General features: G+C 43.6%; 1 protein-coding gene across 3 annotated transcripts in view; it reads right to left on the minus strand.

Moving 5' to 3' along the window:
* The window catches only part of IL16 (interleukin 16), a gene marked incomplete at its 5' end in the record, with an annotated part of 116217 nt that overhangs the window by 36527 nt on the left and 57172 nt on the right, over positions 1-22518 (minus strand). For all 3 annotated transcript variants that reach the window (XM_082649020.1, XM_082649018.1, XM_082649019.1), the window contains 3 exons: positions 1615-1725; positions 4061-4203; positions 9717-9825. In XM_082649020.1, the coding sequence (XP_082505146.1) occupies positions 1615-1725; positions 4061-4203; positions 9717-9825 (363 nt within the window). The remainder of the gene's footprint in view (positions 1-1614; positions 1726-4060; positions 4204-9716; positions 9826-22518) is intronic.

The following is a 22518-nucleotide window of genomic DNA, read 5'->3' on the forward strand; positions in this document are numbered from 1 at the left end:
AGTCTATGCACACCGAGATGACTGACACCCCTGTTGATCATCTTTGCACGGGTGTTGGTGCTTTTTTCCATTCTGCCTCCTTTTGAGCATTGCAAACCGTCTAAAAGTCAACCGTGTTAAAAATGCTTCGACCTAAATTCAAGGGGGGACAAGCATTGTGATTTAGAAATCAGAAAGAGGGGCTGTCTGGAGAAAATCAGCACTGGCGAGAGTGACCCCCTTGTGATTAGAGGAACAATCATCTCAGTACTTCCCACTTGTTTCTCCTCATTTATCTCTGCTGAGCTCCCAGGAGACAGGATGGATGGGGGTGGAGGGAAGGACTCCAGACATATGGGGCCCTCCTGCAGGAAGACCATATCGGTGAACAGATCTTCCCTCACACCACACACCAAAATCATATGAGGTGGGTAGAAACCTACCCTTCCATCATTTAAGCATCTCGGTTCCCTTGGCTGGCCTGAGAACTTTGCAGCAGCTGCCATGTCTATTTCAGAAGTTCTTCAGTGCCCACGTCAACTCCATGTATGGGATGGCATGTTCTGGAAGCAATGCCAAGGAGCATTTGGGATGTCCCACAATTACCACTGCTTTTGTGTCCCCCTTTAGATATTTCTCAATTGTGGGGCAAAAATCTGTCTGAATATCTGAATTTGGGGAAGACACACGGACTGAATGTTTATGCCCCTATCCCAAATTAATATGTTAGGGGGAGCCTTTGGGAAGTAACTAGGCCATAAAGGGGGAGTACTCCTGAAGCGGGCAGGGGCAGGTAGGGATAGAAGATGAAGAGGTACAAACTACTATGTATAAAATAAATAAGCTACAAGGAAATATTTTACAGCACAGGGAATATAGCCAATATTTTACAATAACTATAAATGGAATATAACCTTTCAAAATTGTGAGTCACTATGTTGTACACCTGAAACTTATATAATATTGTACATCAACTATACTTCAATAAAAAAATAAGTAAAATAAAATAAAGGCAAAAACAAAAGAAAATAAAGGCTAATTTGTTTATATATGTACTTGCTTTGTTTACAAAATATATTTATTCTAAAGAAAAATACTGCCTTGGTCCAAAAAAACAAAGGAAAAATGGTGGATCCCTCATGAATGGGATTAGTGCTCTCGTAAAAGAGACCCCAGAGAACTCCCTTGCTCCTTCCACCATGTGTGGACACAGAGAGAATGAGGCATCCGTGAATCAGGAGAGGAGTCCTCAACATATGTGGCATCTGCCGGCACCTTCAACTTGGACCCCCAGCCTCCAGAACCGTGAGAAATAAATACCTGCTGTTTAAGCCGCCCAGTCTGGTATTTTTGCTATAGCAGCCTGAACTGACTATGATGATGTTTTGAATTCAATCATCAGGTAAAACTAACTTCTGGAAAGTACTATGCCAGGGAAAAACTGGGCATCTTCCTGTGACCCGCACAGTGCAGAGCAACCTTGACTGCCCCTCCCTGTGCCGGCACGAGAGCATCCGAACACTCATGTTCTGAGCCAGAATCACCAGCCCCTCTCTCCACCCTTCTCGTGACATGACAGCTCCTCAGGAACCCGTGTCGACCCAGTAACTTCTGTTGGCCACAGTCCTTGCTCACCTTGGCCTGGCCCTTCATCAGCACGATGTTGGAGATGACGGATGCCTGGAGGCCCCCCAAGGGCTGCATGAGCTGAGCTGTGCTGAGCGACCGTATTGGCCTTGACGGACCCTGGAACGAGGGACCAGGGTGGGGAGAGGATGAGTCAACAGGACGGCAGCACACACCTTGCTGGGAACGGGGACAGGGAAGGCCCAGCCGAGGAGAGGACCCCGATCCCCTCTCTCCTGAGGGTCCACAGCATAGCAGCCAGAGCATGGTGAATGGGGTGTGGGTGGGCGTCTGGTGGAGGGGGGCTGTTTTGGTGGCCCCAGGAGCCTGATCTCCCTGTGGACCAGCAGCCAGAGACTCACTAAGGCTTGTCACGGGAGTGGGTCCCAGGTCACGACACAGACCACGCTGCCCCAGGACAACGAGTCCCATAACCGGAGTCCCTAGCCCAGGTTGGGAAGCCAACGGCCAAGGACACCCTCAACAAAATCCAAGCCACATTTACGGAGACCCCATTTAGTGCCAGGCACAGGGTGGTGGGCAAAGGGTCAGGAACCCAAAGATGTGAAAACTCAGAATGTAAATTCCAGGGGGAGGCAGACAGGGGATTACCCACTTGCATAGGAGCAGGGGTGCCAAACAGACACACGCCCTGCGCCCCACAGGAAGTGCCGCGGGGAGGGGCAAAGGAGCATGGTGGTTAGGTCTCAGACTTGGGAGCCCGGCTGCCTGGCTCTCCAACTATCAGCTGGTGACCTTGGGGAACTGACTTGACCCCTCTGTGCCTCGGGTTCCTTATCTGTAAAGTCGCCTGTCACTTCGGAAGCTGTCTTTTTCTAACACTGGAACACCGATGATTCCTGCTGGTAAGCGAAAAGCATAATAGCTCAGGGAAGGGAATGGAAGAGAGAAATGAAATCTTCAAGCATCTGACGTGTACCATGTGGGGAGAATCAAACATCAAACATCACTTGACTATGGACCCTACAGGGGGGCTAAGACCCTAACATAAGTAATGACACCAACAAGGCACGTTGGGTGAGTCTGTAAGAGAAGCCCAGACACATTACGATGGGCGTCAGGAAACATATAAGGGTCAAGCACTTGGAGGACTCAGGAGAGCTCACAGCGGAAGTAGTGCTAGGAAGGGTTTTGAAGGATGGGGTAGGGTTTGCAGGCTAGAGGTGAGGGAAGGGGACAGGGTGCTGCAGACGGAGGGTGCTGTATGCTCACAGGTGGCAGCAGGAGGCACTGCGGGTGCCTTGTGCCTCGGCCGGGGCTCAGGGACACAACAGGCTGGCTGGGGTGACAAGTGAGGGGACCCTGTGCTTCACACCTGCTTGGCTCCCAGACTGCAACCTCGTGCCCCATAGTGGGAAGGGAACGTACTGGTGAGGGCTTGGTCTCAATGCTGGACGCTTAGGTTTTCAAGATGTGTGAATTCAGACCGCTACTCCCCTTGCCAAGCCTCTGCTTCCTCGCTGTACAATGGGGCTGATGTTACCCTCCTTTCTAAGCTCAGGAATTACAGTAAGTCCCCTACATACGAACTTTCAAGTTGCAAACTTTCCAAGATGCAAATGTGTGGGCCATCCACGTCAGGCGTGAGTGACATCGCAGCTCGCCCTCCGTCTCCTGTTGCTGACGATCCTTCAGCTCTAGCATCTCCCACCTCCTCTCCCTCCTCCAGTCAGTAACTCTTCTTGCCTGTTCACTCCATGCCAGCCCCTGGATGCCAGCTGTTGTACTGTGCTACTGTACTTTTCAAGGTACAGTACAGTAAGATTAAAAATGTTTCCTTTGTTTTTTGTGTTTGTTTTTTTATGTATTGTTTGTGTGAAAAGTACTATAAACCTGTTCCAGTGCAGTACTAGAGAGCCGACTGTGTTAGTTGGGGACCTAGGCTAACTCTTGGACTTACGAACAAATTGGATTTACGAACACGCTCTCGGAACAGAACTCGTTCGTGTGTAGGGGACTTACTGTAGAGGCAAAATGTGTAAAGCAACTCACTACATCACAGGGGCTAAAAGCACAGGTTCTGGAATCCTGAAGCTCTGACTTCGAGTCCCAGCGCGGACTCTTATTAGCAATGTGAATTCACATGCCTCCCTTAACTTGTCCTCACTTCCCTCGCCCACCTCCTAGGGTCGCTGTGCAGATGAAATAAAGGGACCCACATAAAGTGCCCGTTCAGGGTCTGCATGGGTGGAATGTTCTCTGCACATTAGCTCCTCATAGCATCAAAGCAGCCGCGGTCACAAGTGCCTGGCACTCACAGGTGACCATTCCTAATGTGGTTCTTTGCCTGGAGGTGCCCACACTCACGAAGCCAGCCCCTCCCCTCTGTAATTCTGTGGACGTCAAACCACTAAGAAGGTCTCTTCAGCCGCCGCTGAGTCTGGACCCCTCCCTTCTCTCCCTGCTCTCCAGGGTCCCCTGCCTTCGTTCTTACCACAGCCTTTCCCGCTGCACAGTCCAGTTGTTGAGAGAGAGACTTCCTGTTGCTACAGAGGGAATAAGGCTGCCTGTCTGTGGAAGCCGCCGATTTCTTGGTCATTGGAAAATCAATCTCTCCTGTGCAGTAGGGATTAACACCTAACCCAGGAGAGGAAAAAAAGGAAGAGATCATTTGTGCTGTCAGAAAGCAAAGCTCAAGGGAGAACAACGTCAGCCCCGGCCAACGGCCAGCCCTCATGAGCCAGCGGCCATGAGGAGCACCCAGTGCTGGGTGCAGGATGCAGAGTGGGGGCCAATGAAGACGTAGGCAGCATTAGCTCCATTCATGCTGTCTGCACCGCAGGGTGCAGGTGGGACTGTCACTTCCATCTCGCCTCAGCTCAACTCGAGACAGTTGGCAAGACATCTACATGTCAAGCAGCATGCTGGGCTCTCAGGAAACCGCAATGCTCTGTCAACTCCAGTGCCTGCTGCCAGGGGGTTTTCAGTCTCGACCCAGGAGGCAGAGGAGGGAGAGGAGGGAGAGGAGGGAGAGGAGGAATGCCCCCAGACATGTGGAGCCAGAGGAGAGACCGGGCAGGAGCCTGTGGGATCTGCCATGGCAACGTCCAACCTCCCGACAGCACCTGACTGCTTCTTACATACACGCACACGCACATTCACACACAGGCACATACACACCCCTAACACAGGCAGGCAGGGTCAACTCTTGATTCTTTGGGGATCTAAGAAAATGCAAAGCCATCATCTTCTTTTTCTTTTGGGGGAACCCCAGACTTCCTTTCACCCAACCGGGAACTCTACCTCTTCCAGCTGGAAAAAGCTGCAGAGATTCTCTGCTATGGCCCCTCACTGTCTAGATCAGTGCTTCTCAATTGAAATATAATACAAGTCACATATGGAATTTGAAATTTTCTAGTAGCCACATTAAAAACCAGTCAAAAGAAAAAGTGAGGTTAATATTAATCGTGTATTGTATTTAGTCCCATAGACCTAAACCCTGTCATTTTAACATATAATACATAAAGTTATTAATGAAGTATTTTGCATCCTTTTTTTGGTTTTGTGCTTAGTCTTTGAGGTGGGCGCATCTTTTGCACTCTGAGCATTTGGACGAGCCACACTCCAAGTGCTCGAGATGTGAACAGTGGCCACGGCACTGGGCAGCAAGCACGCAGAGAGGGGCCGATTTTCCTAGGGTCCCTCCACTCAAGTGAGTGGACAAGGCTTTGGTGGGAAATCTCCCAAGAGAAAGACACGAGATGGGTGGTGGTTCAGAGCGAAGAAGGGACGTGGGAGCAGAGCTTTTGGTTTGCTTTCATTCTTAGGATGGTAAAGACTTAGGCTGAAGAAAGGAAGCCACTGCCCGGGGTGGGCTGAGAACATGGGACAGAATGGGCATTCCTGGAGATGTGAGATCCCTAAGGGAAGAGGAGGAAGGGACAAAGGCCTGGGGGAGAAAGGAGATGTCCTGGTCCACTGGCACTCCAAGTGGCTGGGGCAATGTTTCCCGGCCAGGACAGCTGCTCCCAGCAGCCGTCTCCACACAAGGAGCTGGTTCTCCCCGACTCACAGAGACCCTCTGACCCCAGAGGGGCCAGGAGAGAGAGGAAGCCAGGAGGTTCAGAAAACCACGCCCCAGGAAGAGGGACCAAGAATCCTGGAGTGGGGCTGGGAGGAGGGGCTACAGATGGTCCTAAATCTGTCTGGGCATCATGTTTACCTGGGTGTGTATCATAAGTGGGGCAAATTTCAACGCCCCACCCAGACCTATTGAATCCATGTCTGCATGGATGGGGTCTGGGGCGGAGGTGGGGGTGGGGGCGGGGGTTCTGTGTGTTTATCAGGCTCCCCAGGCGATGCGTCCAGCTTTTGAGGAAACTTGAGGGAGTTGAGCTCCTTACTTCATCGTGAGGAAACCAAAACGAGTCTCCCATTCTCTCCGCCCACAGCAGTGCAAGGTGACTGCCGTCTGAAGAAGGGCAGCGGTGTACCGTTTGGGTTCAGAGGGAATAAGGATAAGCAAACGCGTGGCCGACTGGGATCGGTCCACAGGACAGAAGCATCTAGAGCCATGGACAAGCACAGGGGGAACAGGCCAGGCTAACTCCGCTTCTACCCTCACTGATCCAGACAAAAAAAAAAAAAAAAAAACTCGGGCTTTCTGTGGTTCCTGCTCCCACTATGAGTTCCAATCAGCAAGGACATAGGCCCAGAGTTAGGACGAGCAGTCTCTCGAAAGCACTAACTGGTCTGAGCCCTCACCTACTCTTTCAAAAAATTACTGGATGTGCTCTAACAGCAAGGAAATACATCAAAATTATCACCTTGAGTGGGGGAAGTTGAAATCAGTTAACATGTAGCACTGAGTGAGTTCACTGAAAATGTGGTTATAAAATCTAATGCAAAAACCAAAATAAATTTTGACTATATATTTTGAAGATTATATAATAATAACGTGAGTTTCTAATTTAAGTTTACATTGAATTATGAAATGGAAAAATAAATGGGAATGGGACTAGAGGTAAATAACACCATCTTCCATTAGGGGGACAATTTGGAAAATATAGTCTCAAGTATTATTAATTAATTAAACCTAATTGATTAAACTTAAAGGAAACTGGAAGTGGTAAGAAAAATTAAATAAACCTTACAAATCACTGCAAAAACTAAACACACGCGCACACACACACACACACACACAGAGCAAGAGGCAGAAAACAAATGACAAGTAATCATAAAAACAGAAAGTATAAAAAGAACATGAGGGACTTCCCTGATGGCGCAGTGGATAGGACTCCATGCTCCCAATGCAGGGAGCCCTGGTTCGATCCCTGGTCAGGGAACTAGATCCCACATGCGTGCCGCAACTAAGAGTTCACATGCTGCCACTTAAGACCCAGTGCAACCAAATAAATAAGTAAATAAATATGAAAAAGAACGTGAGTAAAATCAAATATTAATTATAACACTAACGTTAATGGCTTAAGCTTCTCTCTTTAAAAAGATTGCCAGATTTGCTTTTGAGATCTAAGTGCATATCATTTGCAAGAGATAAACAAAATAAACAAAAAGTGTAAAATAAAAGGATGGGCAGAAACTACCAATGAGTAATGCTGCAATCAGCCACTTAGAAAAAAAATCTATCTAGATTCTTGCTTCATAGCAAACACCAAAAATAAATTACAGATAGAGGAAGTTGGAAAAAAAAGGCAAATCATTTAAAAAACTAGAAAAAACAACGCTACATAGAAATAATTTAATCGATGTGGTTGTATACTTAATAATCTTCATATTATAGAATTTCAATGATTCTCTCCTAAATATGTAATCAAATACGATAAAAGAAATGTGTACAGCATGTATCTATAATTATTTTGTAAATGTCGATAAGCTGGAAGCAACTTAAAGGTGTCAGAGTGTAATAAGTAAATAAGTATACATGAGAAAAAACTAGAAGAAAACACAGCCAAACATTTAATAGTTCTCTGGATGTGGAAGACACTTTTAACGTTAGACAGGAAAATTTGATGAATTTGATTAGATAAAGATGAGAACATCTTAATGCTGAAAAATTACGTTAAAAGAAAAATAACCAACTGAGGAAAGTATGTTCAGCAAATACAGCAGCCCAATACTAATTTTATCAAGAGACTTTTCATAAATTAGTCATAAAATAATGATCCTCCCCATAGAAAAATAGGCACACTCAAAAGAAGGGAAATAAACAAATGAAGGAACGTTGAACTGCACCTGTGTAGAGAGGTGTTCTTTCCACTGATTTCATAGGCGCATGAATCGGTCAGGGTTTGACAAAAGCAAAAGGCACACTCAGGTAGGACTTTGAGAAAGTGAATAAAGGGGCCATTGACAAAGCGTAGATGGGGCTTAAGAAAACAACAAGGCCTATTGAGGTACCTAGGAATTGCCAAGAGCTGGAAGCTGTTACCATTCCAGACCTGAAGGGGCACAGAGAGGAAACAGCATCACCAGGCCAGGGAGTGCTGGGACCAGGGCACTGTCAGAGCCACCAAGGCAGAGGGAGCAGAGAAACACCCCAGCGGTTCTCCCTCCCACCCTCCAGTCTCCCGTTGATCGTCTGCACTCAATGAGAAACCAGAGGGCCAGGGCACCCGGATGACGCCATCTGAAAGAGTCAGTGGCTGGGCTGCAAGCAGGTCTGCTTCACGGGCATGCGACCTGTGAATTCACACAGAGCCCCAGACTTAGAAGGTATGCAGCTTGGTTTAATGCTCTGCTGTCGCCATTTTGAAATTCTTCATAATATTTGTTGCTGTCGCCATTTTGAAATTCTTCATAATACTTGAACAGGAGTCCCACATTTTCATTTTACAATGATCCCCACAAATTGTGAAGCTGCTCCTGGGTGCAAAACAAGCCCCCCCTCACCCCACCAAAAAAGCGGACAATGGGTAAGGGGAAGAGGGAAATAGAGAGAAACCTGCACGGCAAATATTTTTAAAATTATCATCCAGTGTGGGCTATGATTGAAGAAATTGGTATTTGTATACATGTATTAGAGTATTAGCTCTGGAAATTTGGAAGCCCAGGTAAAAATCTAAGGTATATTTACCTTTTGAAACTCCATTTCTAGGATATTATGCTAAAGGAAAAGAAGTGATAAAAAAGGGCAACTAGTAGTCCAAAAATAGGAAATGATTACTATAATGATGGTCCATCCTACAACAGAATCACACGAGGCTTAGAGCATTTAAGGGATGTGCCCAAGGTCACAGAGATAATTATTTCTGGAAGCAGGATCTAAATCCAAGTGCCTTGGCTGCCAAGTGTGAGCTCCTAACCACACATCAGTCCACTGCCTTGGATATTTCACCTGAGAAAATCACTGTAAACTCGAACAAAATTTCATGGACAACCTCAGCAATGTTGATTATGTTAGCAAAAAGCTGAGAATAACTTACCTATCTAATAATAGGGAGCAAGCTAACTAGATTATGTACATAATGAAACACTATATATCCACTAAAAATAGTGTTTACCAAAGAATTCCCAATGACGTGAGGTCAAGGGTGTGTGTGTGTGTGTGTGTTTTCTATAGGCATATATAGGCATAGGAGGGAAATAATTGACAATGTTAACATAGATTGCCTCTAATTAGCATTTGGCATTGTTTTAATTTCTTTGTGCTTTTCTGCATTCTTCACATTTTCCTGACTTTGCATTAGCACCGTTCTCTTTGCGACAACCGAGAATCACGACATCTTCCAGCCCCAGCTCCCATCCTATACCAGATGAGGTGACAGAGGCCCTGAGAGAGACAGTGGCCTTCCAAAGACCAAGGGGCATCTTAGATGACAGAGCAGGGGTAAAGCCCTCGTCTTTTATCTTCTGTGTCACGTCTTCGCAACTTGGCACTTGAAGTCCATCTAGAAGAGAAGTTGACTAAACCACAGAGAGCTCTGTCAGCAAGGGCAGAGGTGCTCTAGCTGGCCAGGACATGCACACGCAGTGAAGGGTGCTCTCAGAGGGGCAAGCAGACCACCATCTTGGGCTAGTCCATCTAGACAAGCAGAGACCCACCCTCCTCCAAATCTCCAACATCACTCATGTTCTCGATATTCATTAACATCTAAGCCCTGCTCCTAAAGATGGTTCAATGACACACTTACTGGTTGAGTTGCTGCGTGTCCTTTGGTGACAGGCTTTGGGAAACAGGAAGTTACTACTTTGTGCATCCAGTTTTCCAGACTTTTCTCGAGAGGAAGGTGTAGAAGCTTCCTGCAAAACAATTTCCATCTTTTATTCAGCAACTTAGTGAGAACAGAAAAACTGAGATTTCGACACTGACCATGGAAGTACTTGTCAGATTGTCTCCTCCCTAAATTACAGGCTCTATGAGAGCAGGGATTTAGAATTACTGTCATCCATTAACTCATAGGTATATTAATTCAGTTAATAAAGAATATGAAAATATAATATCTTTATGTGACAAAGAATACAAATTATAATAAAGAATGAATAGAGATTGCATAAATGTTGAACTAATGCAATAAATGTTGAATGATTATGTCAGCTGTTACATGTCAGGTTCTTTGTTAGGCATTAGGGATTTAGCTGTGAGCAAGACAGAGAAGGGCACTGAGAAAAGGCATTTTCGTGACGGAAGGCCGAGAGCAAACAAGCAAACAGATAAAGGTGAAAGATAATGACAGAGAATAATAAGTGCTACCAAGAAAAGAACTAGAGACTGACGTGAATGGGAGGCTGGGAGGAATGTGTTAGAGAAGATGATCAAGTAAATTCCATCGTTCTGGCACATAATAGGCACTTAGAAACCGTCATTCAAAGAATATTATATAAAGAGATTTCTTAATATTGAACCATCCATGCATTCTTGAGTGTATTACAATTTTCTTATACTGCTGATTGCTCTCCGTGAAAATTTCATTTAGGACTTGAAAAATCAATATTCTTAAGTTAAATTTGGTTATCATTCTGTTATTCGTTTTCTACCTTGCCATATTGATCCAATTTTCCCTGCTTCTTTTTTATACTAATAATTTGGGAACTCATTGTACTGAGTCTATAAGCAATATGTATTAAATCACATACTTGAACTCATCTCTCTATCAGGGTCAGTGATGAAATAGAAAACATATGACCCTTCCTCAGGTAAGATGAGAATCTGAAACAACTTTCACGCACTTCCCTCTCCTCACCCTGGTATTTTAGAAACAGAGGACAGACGGACAGAAGGCTAGAGGTTAACAGGATAATGGTATTAATTATTTTACTTCTCTTCCCAGAACTACTTTTTGTATCTTTTTTTATTGCATAACTTTATTAGCCACAATGATCTTGACTTAATTCTTGAGTTACGTTGGTTTTATTCCTCACGACCATAATCCTTAGGAGAGAAAGAGAGAGTGTGTGTATGTGTGTGTGTGTTCTCAGGAAAGTTGTGCAGATGGAAAGCTCTCTGAATATTTGCATGTCTGAGAATGTCTTCCTGTGGTCGTCACACTTGAATGATTTGCTGAGTATAGAGTTTAGGGGTATTGGTTATCCTATCTAGAAACTCTAATTGGCTCAAATGCTACCCGCGATTTAGTGTTTTAGCGTAGAGGTTTGCTAGGGGTACCTGCCACCCTTTTCTGACAGGTCCGTCTTGTTCAAAGCCAGCCTTGGCAGTGCCGGTTAATTTCGTGTGCCAAGTGCCTGCCGACTTCCAGCACCTGGTACATTTCCCAGAGTGGAAGGAGGGAGGATCTACCGCTGCTTCTCACTAAGCACCAAGTAACCCATCCTCCCCTCCAGCCCCCGGTATTGTGAGCTGGTAGGTACTGGTGTTGAGGGGTCTGCTGGCCCCTGTCCCACTCATTCCCCAGGCCTTTCCCTCCCGTGTGGTCAACGGCAGGCTAACAAGCCCTTCCCTCAATCCAGTCTCACCTGCACTATGTCATGCAGAAAGTTCTCATGGGTTCCAGAATGTGGTTGGCCCCTTTCCGTGGCTTCCTGTTCTGACATGCTTTTCTCCCTATTGGTAGGTTTTTGTTTGTTTGTTTGTTTTTTGATAGAAATTTCTAAGAGGTGGGGGAGTTAATAAAGTGTACTCTGTAACCGTCTGGAGCCAGAAGTCCACTCACAGCCTTTTTTTCTTTTTAAAACTGTATCCAGTTCTGACACAAGGGGATCCTGCAAGAAACCACATATCAATTCCCTTTTATTTCTTGTACACATCAATGTTAAAATCAGAGAACTCATCTTCCTAGACATTCATTTTCCTTTTCACCAGCAGATGGCGCTATATTAACCTGAACAAAATTATCTTCTCTAACCAGGGTAGCCCAGGAAATGTTTTAAAGGAGAGAACAGGGATTATATGGAAGGTGGTTTAGTTCAGTTGAATTCTTGAGACTCCATATTTCTAGGACTTAGCAAAATGGCTGGTTCTTTGAATTAGCTGTTTCATACGACATGGTAGTCAAAAGATATTTCTTAGCTCCAATAGTTTCTCGAGGTCATGTCCTAATTCTAATATCAAGACTGCCCTCTGGCATTATTCCCACCTCTTCATGTTCTCCAGTGAGACTATGAAAGTAAATAATAACATGTTATTTCAGTATCTCTTTTGGATTCACTGATAAAACAGCCAGTACATCTACTTGTTTGAAGTGAAGACTTATTTGCAAAGTACAATTGAAATGTATTTCCCCCCAAATATCTAGTAAGATGAAAATAAATAAGTAAATGAGGTAAACACAAAACATAGAATACTAAGTATCTTTTAAAATAATGTTTGTAAAGAGCTTTTGGGAGATAGATATACTTGTATTCTCATGGTAAGTTAGAAAAAAAAGATACTATGATCTGAATAGAGTCTGACTACAATCATGTAAAACAGGCCTAGAAAAAGGACTGTAAATAAATACACCAAAATAGTAACACTCTTTCATTCACTATATTTTACTAAGCATTTACTACGTATGAGGCACTATTCCGAGGATGAGGATATGGCGGTACTCGAGAAAGACAAGGTCCTGCTCTCACGAATTAGCAGGATTGTGTTTGGGTGATGGGATTAGAGCTACTTATTTTCTCTTTTACAACTTTCTGTATTTTTCATATATTCTATAATGAGCATGTATTACTTCAGACCAGAAACAAGTGATTAATTTTACATTTATTTCAATTGTCACATTAGAAGACTTACGACAAAGTATATTTATTGTTAAATTTCTTTCTTTTAATCCTCTTTATAAAGCTCCCTGTCCAGAAGATGATTTCGAAATTGCTTGACATATAAAGCCAATTGATGGCAGAAGAATCATAGAAGTGGAGTCTTTTTTTTTTTTTTGTCCAGATTACCTGGAAATGGTTAACGCCACATTCAGAACAGGGAATCTTAAAAGACTTTAGAGGGCTTCCCTGGGCTTCCCTGGTGGCGCAGTGGTTGAGAGTCCGCCTGCCGATGCAGGGGACATGGGTTCGTGCCCCGGTCCGGGAGGATCCCACATGCCGTGGAGCGGCTGGGCCCGTGAGCCATGGCTGCTGAGCCTGCGCGTCCGGAGCCTGTGCTCCACAACGCGAGAGGCCACAACAGTGAGAGGCCCGCGTACCACAAAAAAAAAAAAAAAAACTTTAGACCTTATCCAAAAGAAATTGAACCAGCCGGATCAACCACTCGGCCACCCTGTTCTCTACATTTCAGCGGCTCAGCCTTTTCTGGCCATGGCTCCAGGAACAGTAATCTCACTGTGAACATGCCGACCATAGATTCTCTGCTGCCTGCACAAAGTTTATGGACGAGTCCTTCTACTTCACAACTCTATGTCCTCCAGCCAAAGCTGTCTCAGACATGAGACGTGTAACCTCTGCCATGTAGCCAGTCTCTGAACTGGCTGATGGTTTCAATGAGTTGCATCTAAGCAGGCTACCGTCAAGCTCTTGGAGAGCTGTGAAAAGTGGAGGTGCTTCACTTTGGCACGGCTGTGGTATGAATCTGTTCACTGGACAGCTACTACAGGGAAGAACGGAAATGTACTACCATAAACAGAAGATGAGATCTAAGTAGCAATTTTCTATCAGACATATATGTAAAAAAGTATATGGCCCCTAAAAGCTCCAAAAATAGAGGCAATGCACAAGTTCTATGGACCTTCTATTTCCTGGACATCAACAAGGATCCAGTGCTCTTCCAGACTCTGAGATCATCTCAAGGTATTATTCATTCTTTTTTTTTTTTGTGGTACGCAGGCCTCTCACTGCTGTGGCCTCTCCCGTTGCAGAGCACAGGCTCCAGATGTGCAGGCTCAGTGGCCATGGCTCACGGGCCCAGCCACTCCGCGGCATGTGGGATCCTCCCGGACCGGGGCACGAACCCGTGTCCCCCGCATCAGCAGGTAGGCTCTCAACCACTGCGCCACCAGGGAAGCCCTATTCATTCTTTTTAATCACAAAACCCTGAGCATGTTTCTCCACGAGATATGCACAGTGGGATGAGCAGATAAAGGGTCATGAGGCCAGCAGCATTAAGCCTCTTATGACCCTGGACTGGTCAGTTGATTGTTTGGTCTTGGTATCCTCTTTTGTAAGGTGAAGGGGTGGACGAAACAACTTCTATAACCACTCTGGGCTCTATACTTTTGAATGTAACTGATGGTTATGTTTAAAGAGCAAAAGGGTTACTGTCCTCTCTGAAATGACCACATGTCAGAAGATCATTCACAAGGACATAACATCCTCCATTGGTTCCCTGGCCCCTCTCTGTCTGGCAAGGATGTCCTGGGTGGAGTGGTTTCTCAACAAAGGAGTCTCTGTAGGAGCCCCTACGAACATTTGCACAGAACAGCTCCCCCACCAGCCCACAGAACAGAACTCTTCTATTCTTGCTCCCAAGGTGGGGCTGCTCTTGAGGCCAAGGATTTGTCCCTGAGGTCAGAGGCTGGCAAAGTCATTTCCAGACACATCTCCCCTTGTTCTCCTCAGAGACTGCAACCCAGAGCAGCAGTTCTGTGGGTGGTGTGCCCCATCGTTACCTGGGTGGCAGTCTCTGCATGTATCGGTCCCACTGGTGCCTGAGTGGGGAATGAGGTAGACTGTCCAGAGAGCCCTCCCAAAGTAAGGACCAGTCACGTAACTGCTAGGACTTAACAGCCAACCCCAAGCAATGGAAAAAACCCATGATCCGCATGCAACCAAGGAATAAACCTGGAATGAAGATGCAGAATTCTGGGGCATTGCTTTCTACAAGCAACATTATTCTGGAGTCTAAACTGTTCCCCAAAGGTTCCAAGGCTCTATTACTCTGTTAGAAGCGTTCATTTTGTATCCAGACCCTTAACATGGCTGACACAGCTTGGTCCTTCTGGAGCTTGGTGACTGCATTCCTCTTACATACAAGCCTTTCCATTTTCTCTTTGAACTGAGATGCTATAGCTGCTAAGGGAGCCATAAAATGGAATCCAACTGCCCTCCTGATCAAGGCTTGTTTCCTGTGGTTGGGTTGATCATGCAGCAGCAGACTTGACCTTTAAGTCAGAAGGTTAAATAACTGGCCCCAGCAGATGGGTTCTGGGATGGTCACATGGTCACGTGGGATGCTGAGGCCACATACCTCCTGATATGGAGAGGAAGGGTGGAAACCAGAAACCTAGGAGTCCTCCAAAAGTCCTGCTTCTCCTCCCGTGGTCCCTACATGACCACAGCCACAGAGTCCTTGTAATTCTACCTTCTCAAGATGCCCCAACACATCCGTTCTTGCTGGCTATGTTCTAGTTCATAGTATACCTTTTAGATTAGGCTAATTACAATGGCCTATGGCAGCTAAGAAAAGTATTTTTAAGAATATTTTGAACAAATGGTCTGGGACAACTGGATATCCACATGTCAAAGAATGAAGTTGGACCCCTTCCTCACACCATACACAAAAATTAATTCAAAATAAATCATAGACCTACAAGTAAGAGCTACAACTATAAAACTCTTAGAAAAAAAATATAGGACTAAATATTCATGAACTTGGGTTAGAGAAAGACTTGGTAGATATGACATCAAAAGCACGAGTGACAAAAGAAAATACAGATAAATGGACTTCTTCAAAATTAAAACCTTTTGTGTTCTAAAGGACGCCATCAAGACAGTGAAAAGACAACCCACAGAACTGAAGAAAATATTTTCAACTCATATATCTGATAAGGGACTTGTATCAAGAATACAGAAAGAGGAACTTCCCTGGTGGCTCAGTGGTTAAGACTCCATGCTCCCAATTCAGGGGACACGGGTTCGATTCCTGGTCAGGGAACTGGTTCCCACATGCATGCCACAACTAAGAGTTCACATGCCACAACTAAGGAGCCGGCGCAACCAAATAAATAAATAAAATGTAACCAAATAAATAAATAAAATATTTTTTAAAAAGAATATATAAAGAACTTTTACAATTCAATTATAGAAAGACAAATGATCCAATTTTTAAAATGGACAAAGGATCTGATTAGATATCTTCCCAAAGAAGATACACAAGAAGCCAAGAGACGCATGAAAACAGCCTCAACATCATCAGCCGTCAAGGACATGCAAATCAAAACCACAATGAGATACCACTTTACACCAACTAGGATGGCTGTCATCACACCCACTGAACATCCACTAATATATGGAGGATTTGGAAAAAATAGAACCCTCATACATTGCTGGTAGAAATAAAAAATGATGCAGATGCTTTGGAAACAGCTTGGCAGTTCTTCTAAAAGTTAAATATACAGTTACCAGATGATCCAGCAATCCCTTTCTTAGGTATATACTCAAGAGAAATGAAAATATACATCCACACAAAAACTTGTACACAAATGTTCAAAGCAGCATTATACATTATAGCCCCAAAGCAGAAACAACCCAAGTGTCCATCTGCTGATGGACAGGTGAAAAAAATATTGTATATCTATACAATGGAATATGATGTGGCAATAAAAAGGAATGAAGTACTAATATATGATATAACATAATGACCCCTGAAAACATTACTCAAGCGAAAAAAGCCAGTGACAAAAGACCATACACTGTATGATTCCATTTATAGTAGATGTCCAGAAGAGGCAAACCTATAGATACAGAAAGTAGATTAGTAGATGATTAAGGATGGAGCAATAGTGTGGTGGGGAGGGGGTAATGAGGAATGACTGCTAATGGGTATTACATTGCTTTTGTGGGTAATGAAAACATTCTAAAATCAGATAGTGGTGAAGGTTGCACCACTGTGTAAATACACTAAAAATCACTCAACAGTATACTTTAAATAAGTAAATTGTATGATGTGTGAGTTATAGCTTAATAAAACCACTTAAAATGGAATACTCATCCATTCATTCATTGATTCACAATTTCCCTGCCCCCAGTCTTTTCTCACTTCAACCCCTCTACACTCTGCTGACAGCATGATTTCACAAAAACGCAGATGGTATGCATGAGACTTCCTAATTAAATCTATGACGTACTCAAGATCAAATCCAAACTCCCTGGCATGTCATTGAAGGTCCTTCCTTCTCTAACACTACCAAAAAAAATAAATAAATAAAATAACCCAATCAAAAAACGGGAAGAAGATCTAAATAGACATTTCTCCAAAGAAGACATACAGATGGCCAAAACGTACATGAAAAGATGCTCAACATCACTAATTATTAGAGAAATGCAAATCAAACCACAATGGGGTATCACCTCACGCCAGTCAGAATGGCTATCATCAAAAAATCTACAAACAGGGCTTCCCTGGTGGCACAGTGGTTGAGAGTCCGCCTGCCGATGCAGGGGACACGGGTTTGTGCCCCGGTCCGGGAAGATCCCACATGCCGCGGAGCGGCTGGGCCCGTGAGCCATGGCCGCTGAGCCTGTGCGTCCGGAGCCTGTGCTCCACAAAGGGAGAGGCCACAACAGTGAGAGGCCTGCGTACTGCAAAAAACAAAAAAACAAAAAACAAAAACAAAAATCTACAAACAATAAGTGCTGGAGATGGGGTGTGGAGAAAAGGGAACCCTCCTACACTGTTGGTAGCAATGTTAAATTGGTACAGCCACTATGGAGAACACTATGGAGGTTCCTTAAAAAACTAAAAATAGAACTACCATATGAACCAGCAATCCCACTCCTGGGCATATACCCAGAGAAAACCATAATTCAAGAAGATACATGCACCCCAATATTCATTGCAGCACTATTTACAATAGCTAGGACATGGAAGCAACCTAAATATACATCAGCAGAGGAATGAATAAAGAAGATGTGGTACATATATACAATGGAATATTACTCGGCCATAAAAAAGAGCAAAATAATGCCATTTGCAGCAACATGGACGGACCTAGAGGTTGTCATACTGAGTGAAGTAAGTCAGACACAGAAAGACAAATATCATATGATATCGCTTATATGTGGAATCTAAAAAAAAGGGTACAAATGAACTTATTTACAAAACAGAAGGAGAGTCACAGATGTAGAAAACAAACTTATGGTTATCAGGGGATAAGGGAAGGGGGAGGGATAAATTGGGAGATTGGAACTGACATATACACACTACTATATATAAAATAGATAACTAGTAATAACCTGCTGTATAGCACAGGGAACTCTACTCAATACTCTGTAATGGCCTACGTGGGAAAAGAATCTAAAAGAAAAAAAAAAAGAGAGCAGATTTATGTATATGTATAGCAGATTCACTTTGCTGTATACCTGAAACTAACACAACATTGTAAAGCAACTATACTCCATTAAAAATTAAGAAAAAAAAAATACTCAAACTGACTCAAACCTCCATCGCGCCCAGTTAGTTACACGTCCTATCGGTAGACCCTATGTGTCCTGTCCTATCTGTATAGTTACCCACGTTGGCTCCCCTTCATTCTTCAAGAATCAATTTAGATGTCACTACCTTTGTAGTGATGTTTCCATGCAAAATAGCTGCCCCCTCAAAAAATCATGGGCTCTCTTTGTCAATAACAGCCAAGGATGGACTCCCTCATGCAAAAGCACCTGAATCACAACTAATGCTGAACAATCATTGACAGAAGACACTGGAACTCACCAAAAGAGATACCCCACATCCAAAGACAAAGGAGATGCCTCAATGAGACGGTAGGAGGGCACAATCACAATAAAATCAAATCCCATAACTGCTGGGTGGGTGACTCACAAACTGGAGAACACTTACACGACAGAAGTCCACCCACTGGAGTGAAGGTTCTGAGTCCCACCTCAGGCTTCCCAACTTGGGGGTCCGGCAAGGGGAGGAGGAATTCCTAGAGAATCAGACTTTGAAGGCTAGCGGGATTTGATTGCAGGACTTCGACAGGACTGGGGGAAACAGAGACTCCAATCTGGTAGAGCACACACAAAGTAGTGTGTACATAAGGACCCAGGGGGAAGGAGCAGTGACCCCATAGGAGACTAAACCGGACTTACCTGCTGGTGTTGGAGGGTCTCCTGCAGAGGCAGGGGGTGGCTGTGACTCACCGCAGGGACAGGGACACTGGCAGCAGAGGTTCTGGGAAGTGCTCCTTGGCATAAGCCCTCCTGGAGTCTGCTACTAGCCCCACCAAAGAGCCTGTGGCCCCCAGTGCTGGATCGCCTCAGGCCAAACAACCAACGGGGGCGGGGGGGAACCCAGCCCCACCCATCAGCAGACAAGCAGATTAAAGTTTTACTGAGCTCTGCCCACCAGAGCAACACCCAGCTCTACCCACCACTAGTCCCTCCCATCAGGAAGCTTACACAAGCTTCTTAGATAGCCTCATCCACCAGAGGGCAGACAGCAGAAGCAAGAACTACAATTCTGCAGCCTGTGGAAGGAAAACCACATTCACAGAAAGATAGACAAAATGAAAAGGCCGAGGACTATATACCAGATGAAGGAACAAGATAAAAGCCCAGAAAAACAACTAAATGAAGTGGAGATAGGCAACCTTCCAGAAAAAGAATTCAGAATAATGATAGTGAAGATGATCCAGGACCTCAGAAAAAGAATGGAGGCAAAGATTGAGAAGATGCAAGAAATGTTTAACAAAGACCTAGAAGAATTAAAGAACAAACACCTAGAAAAATTAAAAAACAAACAAACAGGGATGAACAATACAATAACTGAAATGAAGAATACACTAGAAGGGATCAATAGCAGAATAACTGAGGCAGAAGAATGGATAAGTGACCTGGAAGACAGAATGGTGGAATTCACTGACATGGAACAGAATAAAGAAAAAAGAATGAAAAGAAATGAAGACAGCCTAAGAGACCTCTGGGACAACATTAAATGCACCAACATTCGCATTATAGGGGTCCCAGAAGGAGAAGAGAAAGAGAAAGTACCCAAGAAAATATTTGAAGAGATTATACTTGAAAACTTCCCTAACATGGGAAAGGAAATAGCCACCCAAGTCCAGGAAGCACAGAGAGTCCCAGGCAGGATAAACCCAAGGAGAAACACACCGAGACACATAGTAATCAAACTGACAAAAATTAAAGACAAAGAAAATTATTAAAAGCAACAAGGGGGGGCTTCCCTGGTGGCGCAGTGGTTGAGAGTCTGCCTGCCAATGCAGGGGACAAGGGTTTGTGCCCTGGTCCGGGAAGATCCCACATGCCGCGGAGTGGCGGGGCCTGTGAGCCATGGCAACTGAGCCTGTGCATACAGAGCCTGTGCTCCGCAACGGGAGGGGCCACAACAGTGAGAGGCCCGTGTACCAAAAAAAAAAAAAAAAAAAAAGCAACAAGGGAAAAACGACAAATAACATACAAGGGAACTCCCGTAAGGTTAACAGCTGATTTCTCAGCAGAAACTCTACAAGCCAGAAGGAAGTGGCACAATATATTTAAAGCGATGAAAGGGAAGAACCTACAACGAAGATTACTCTGCCCAGCAAGGATCTCATTCAGATTCAACAGAGAATTCAAAAGCTTTACAGATAAGCAAAAGCTAAGCAAATTCAGCACCACCAAACCAGCTCTACAACAAATGCTAAAGGAACTTCTCTAAGTGGGAAACACAAGAGAAGAAAAGGACCTACAAAAACAAATCCAAAACTATTAAGAAAATGGTAATAGGAACATACAAATCAATAATTACCTTAAATGTGAATGGATTAAATGCTCCAACCAAAAAACACAGGTTCACTGAATAGATACAAAAACAAGACCCATATACATGCTATCTACAAGAAACCCACTTCAGACCTAGGGACACATACAGACTGAAAGTGAGGGGATGGAAAAAGATATTCCATGCAAATGGAAATCAAAAGAAAGCTGGAGTAGCAATACTCATGTCAGATAAAATAGGCTTTAAAATAAATACTGTTACAAAGAGACAAGGAAGGAAACTACATAATGATCAAGGGATCAATTCAAGAAGAAGATACAACAATTATAAATATATATGCACCCAACATAGGAGCACCTCAATACATAAGGCAAATGCTAACAGCTATAAAAGAGGAAATTAACAACAACACAATTAGAGTGTGGGACTTTAACACATCACTTATACCAACTGACAGATCATCCAGACAGAAAATTAATAAGGAAACACAAGCTTTAAATGACACCATAGACCATATAGATTTAATTGATATTTATAGGACATTCCATTCGAAAGCAGCAGATTACACTTTCTTCTCAAGCGCACACTGAATATTCTCCAAGATAGATCACATCCTGGGTCACAAATCAAGCCTTGGTAAATTTAAGGAAATTGAAATCATATCAAGCATCCTTTCTGACCACAATGCTATGCGATTAGAAATAAATCACAGGGGAAAAAAACGCAAAAAACACAATCACATGGAGGCTAAACCATATGTTACTAAATAACCAAGAGATCAATGAAGAAATCATCAAAGAGGAAATTTAAAACTACCTTGAGACAAATGACAATGAAAACACGACCATCCAAAACCTATGGGATGCAGCAAAAGCCATTCTAAGAGGGAAGTTCATAGCAATACAATCCTACCTCAAGAAACAAGAAAAATCTCAAATAAACAATCTAACCTTACACCTAAAGGAACTAGAGAAAAAAGAACAAACGAAACCCAAAGTTAGTAGAAGGAAAGAAATTATAAAGATCGAGCAGAAATAAATGAAACAGAAAGAAAGAAAACAATAGCAAAGATCAATAAAATTAAAAGCTGGTTCTTTGAGAAGATAAACAAAATTGATAAACCTTTAGCCAGACTCATCAAGAAAAAGAGGGAGAGGACTCAAATCAATAAAATTACAAATGAAAAAGGAGAAGTTACAACGGACACCACAGAAATGCAAAGCATTTTAAGAGACTGCTACAAGCAACTCTATGCCAATAAAATGGGCAACCTGGAAGAAATGGACAAATTCTTGGAAAAGTATAACCTTCCAAGGCTGAATCAGGAAGAAACAAAAAATATGAACAGACCAATCACAAGTAATTAAATTAAAACTGTGATTAAAATTCTTCCGACAAACAAAAGTCAAGGACCAGATGGCTTCACAGGTGAATTTTATCAAACATTCAGAGAAGACCTAACACCCATCCTTCTCCAACTCTTCCAAAAAATTGCAGAGGAAGGAACACTCCCAAACTCATTCTACATGGCCATCATCACCCTGATACCAAAATAAGACAGAGATACTACAAAAAAAGAAAATTACAAAGCAATATCACTGATTAATATGCAAACTCTTCAACAAAATACTAGCAAACAGAATCCAACAACACATTAAACGGATCATATACCATGATCAAGTGGGGTTTATCCCAGGGATGCAAGGATTCTTCAATACACACAAAACAGTCAATGTGATACACCTTATTAATAAACTGAAGAATCAAAACCATATGATCATCTCACTAGATGCAGAAAAAGCTTTTGACAAAATTCAACACCCATGATGATAAAAACTCTCTAGAAAGTGGGCATAGAGGGAACCTACCTCAACATAATAAAG

Source organism: Grampus griseus, assembly GCF_964374135.1.
Source record: "Grampus griseus genome assembly, chromosome: 2".
NCBI classification, from domain to species: domain Eukaryota; kingdom Metazoa; phylum Chordata; class Mammalia; order Artiodactyla; family Delphinidae; genus Grampus; species Grampus griseus.